Genomic DNA, 1,602 nt, shown 5'->3' with positions numbered 1-1,602 from the left:
TAACAGCAAATGTACAACGTTTCGACAAGGTTTTGTCATCATCAGGTTATGTTAACCTTATATTAAAGTTTTTCTTCATTACTCATTCACGCCATCTCCAAGCATTATTAATTGACAAAGTTAAGTATGCCTAAAGAAATGGTTATATAAAATTCACAAGAAAAAATTCATCTTCTTACTGTATTGGGGGTCCTCCAGTAAACTCCACTATTTGCATGTTCTGGAAAGCATAATGAACAATGGAGAGATACTGAAGCCATTTAAGCCAAGGGGGGATACAAGAAGAATAGTATCCCCCAAACAACATAGTGGACAGAGAGTAGAGAGCCGAGATAGTGACTGAAACTTGTAGGTCAGTACAGGATGCCCCAATAAACAGCCCTACACTCTGTTGAGAAAAAAAAAATTATGTAAACATTTTAATAGCTAATGTTAATAATTTATATTATTTTCTAAAGGTTATAATCTAATTGTTACTAATAAAGATTTTTACTTGATAGTGAGTATAAAAACATTTTATAATTTAATCATAAACAAAGAATTAATGTATTTATATCAGTAACCAAGATTTGTTTTTATTAGAATTAATTAATTTACTTTTATAAAAAAACATGTAATCAGTATTTTGCTAAAGTAGACTTCTTGACCTTTTTTCTTAGTTATATTCTATTAGATGTAGCTTTGCCCAAAGGTATGTTATTTTCAATCTTAATAGTACCTTATGCGACACATGGGTTAAACGTCAGAAACCCAAATGTTCAATCAAGTATAGCTGTCTCTAATTTAGTACTGCTGACCTGAGAACTCGTCACAAGTGCCCGCTTCCTCCTCAAATACTCTTATCTTAACAGTGGGATTGACTGTCACTTATTTAATACACCCACAACTGAAAGTGAGAATCAAGACTAGAGGCATATCGCTGGTTCTATCCTTGAACTTTCCGATCTGCATATTAACCACTAGGCCACTCTCAGTCCAAGTTTTAAAGCATAATTTGGGAAGATTAAAAAAAAACTTCTTAAAATGTTATCCTCTTTTCTACTAGTAGCGGTTAATTAATATTTCGGCCTGGCATGGCCGGGTGGTTAGGGCGCTCGACTCGCAAGTTGCGAGTCGTGGGTTCGAATTCCCATCACCGAAGATGTTCGCCCTTTCAGTGGTGGCGTTATAACGTGATAGTCAATCCAACTAGAGTTGACGGTGGGTGGTATTGACTAGCTACCTTACCTCTAGTCTATCACTGCTAAATTAGGAACGTCTAGCACAGATACCCTTCGTGTAGGTTTGCGCGAAATTGCAAACAAATCAAACCAATTAATATTTTTTTATTGTTACTGCTTTATAATTTTATCCCAAAATTTCTCTACTAAAATGGTTTTCGCTTCTCATTACTCTTTAGAGTATTGTTATCTGTAATATTTTAAACTATTTTATACTTTAGAGTATTATTATCTGCAATATTTTATACTATTTTCTTAACCAATTTTTCATAATTAAAGTGTTTTGTTGACAGATTGGTATCCTATACTCGAGTGAATTAAAACAAAAAGCCTTAATATATTTCCCGCGTCATGAATCATAAGAACGGTAGTACTTATAGTA

At 33.5% G+C, this 1,602-nt stretch overlaps 1 protein-coding gene across 1 annotated transcript in view; it reads right to left on the bottom strand.

Annotated features, from left to right (window-relative positions):
• Positions 1 to 1,602, bottom strand: part of LOC106468540 (ABC transporter G family member 21-like) — an 81,743-nt gene that overhangs the window by 1,154 nt on the left and 78,987 nt on the right. Inside the window, exon 15 of the mRNA XM_022396876.1 lies at positions 180 to 388. Within this exon, the coding sequence (XP_022252584.1) occupies positions 180 to 388 (209 nt within the window). The remainder of the gene's footprint in view (positions 1 to 179; positions 389 to 1,602) is intronic.

This window comes from Limulus polyphemus, unplaced genomic scaffold (genome assembly GCF_000517525.1).
Source record: "Limulus polyphemus unplaced genomic scaffold, Limulus_polyphemus-2.1.2 Scaffold3048, whole genome shotgun sequence".
Taxonomy (NCBI): Eukaryota; Metazoa; Arthropoda; class Merostomata; order Xiphosura; family Limulidae; genus Limulus; species Limulus polyphemus.
Note: the sequence above shows the minus strand (reverse complement) of the source record. Positions and strands in the feature narration are given on the sequence as shown.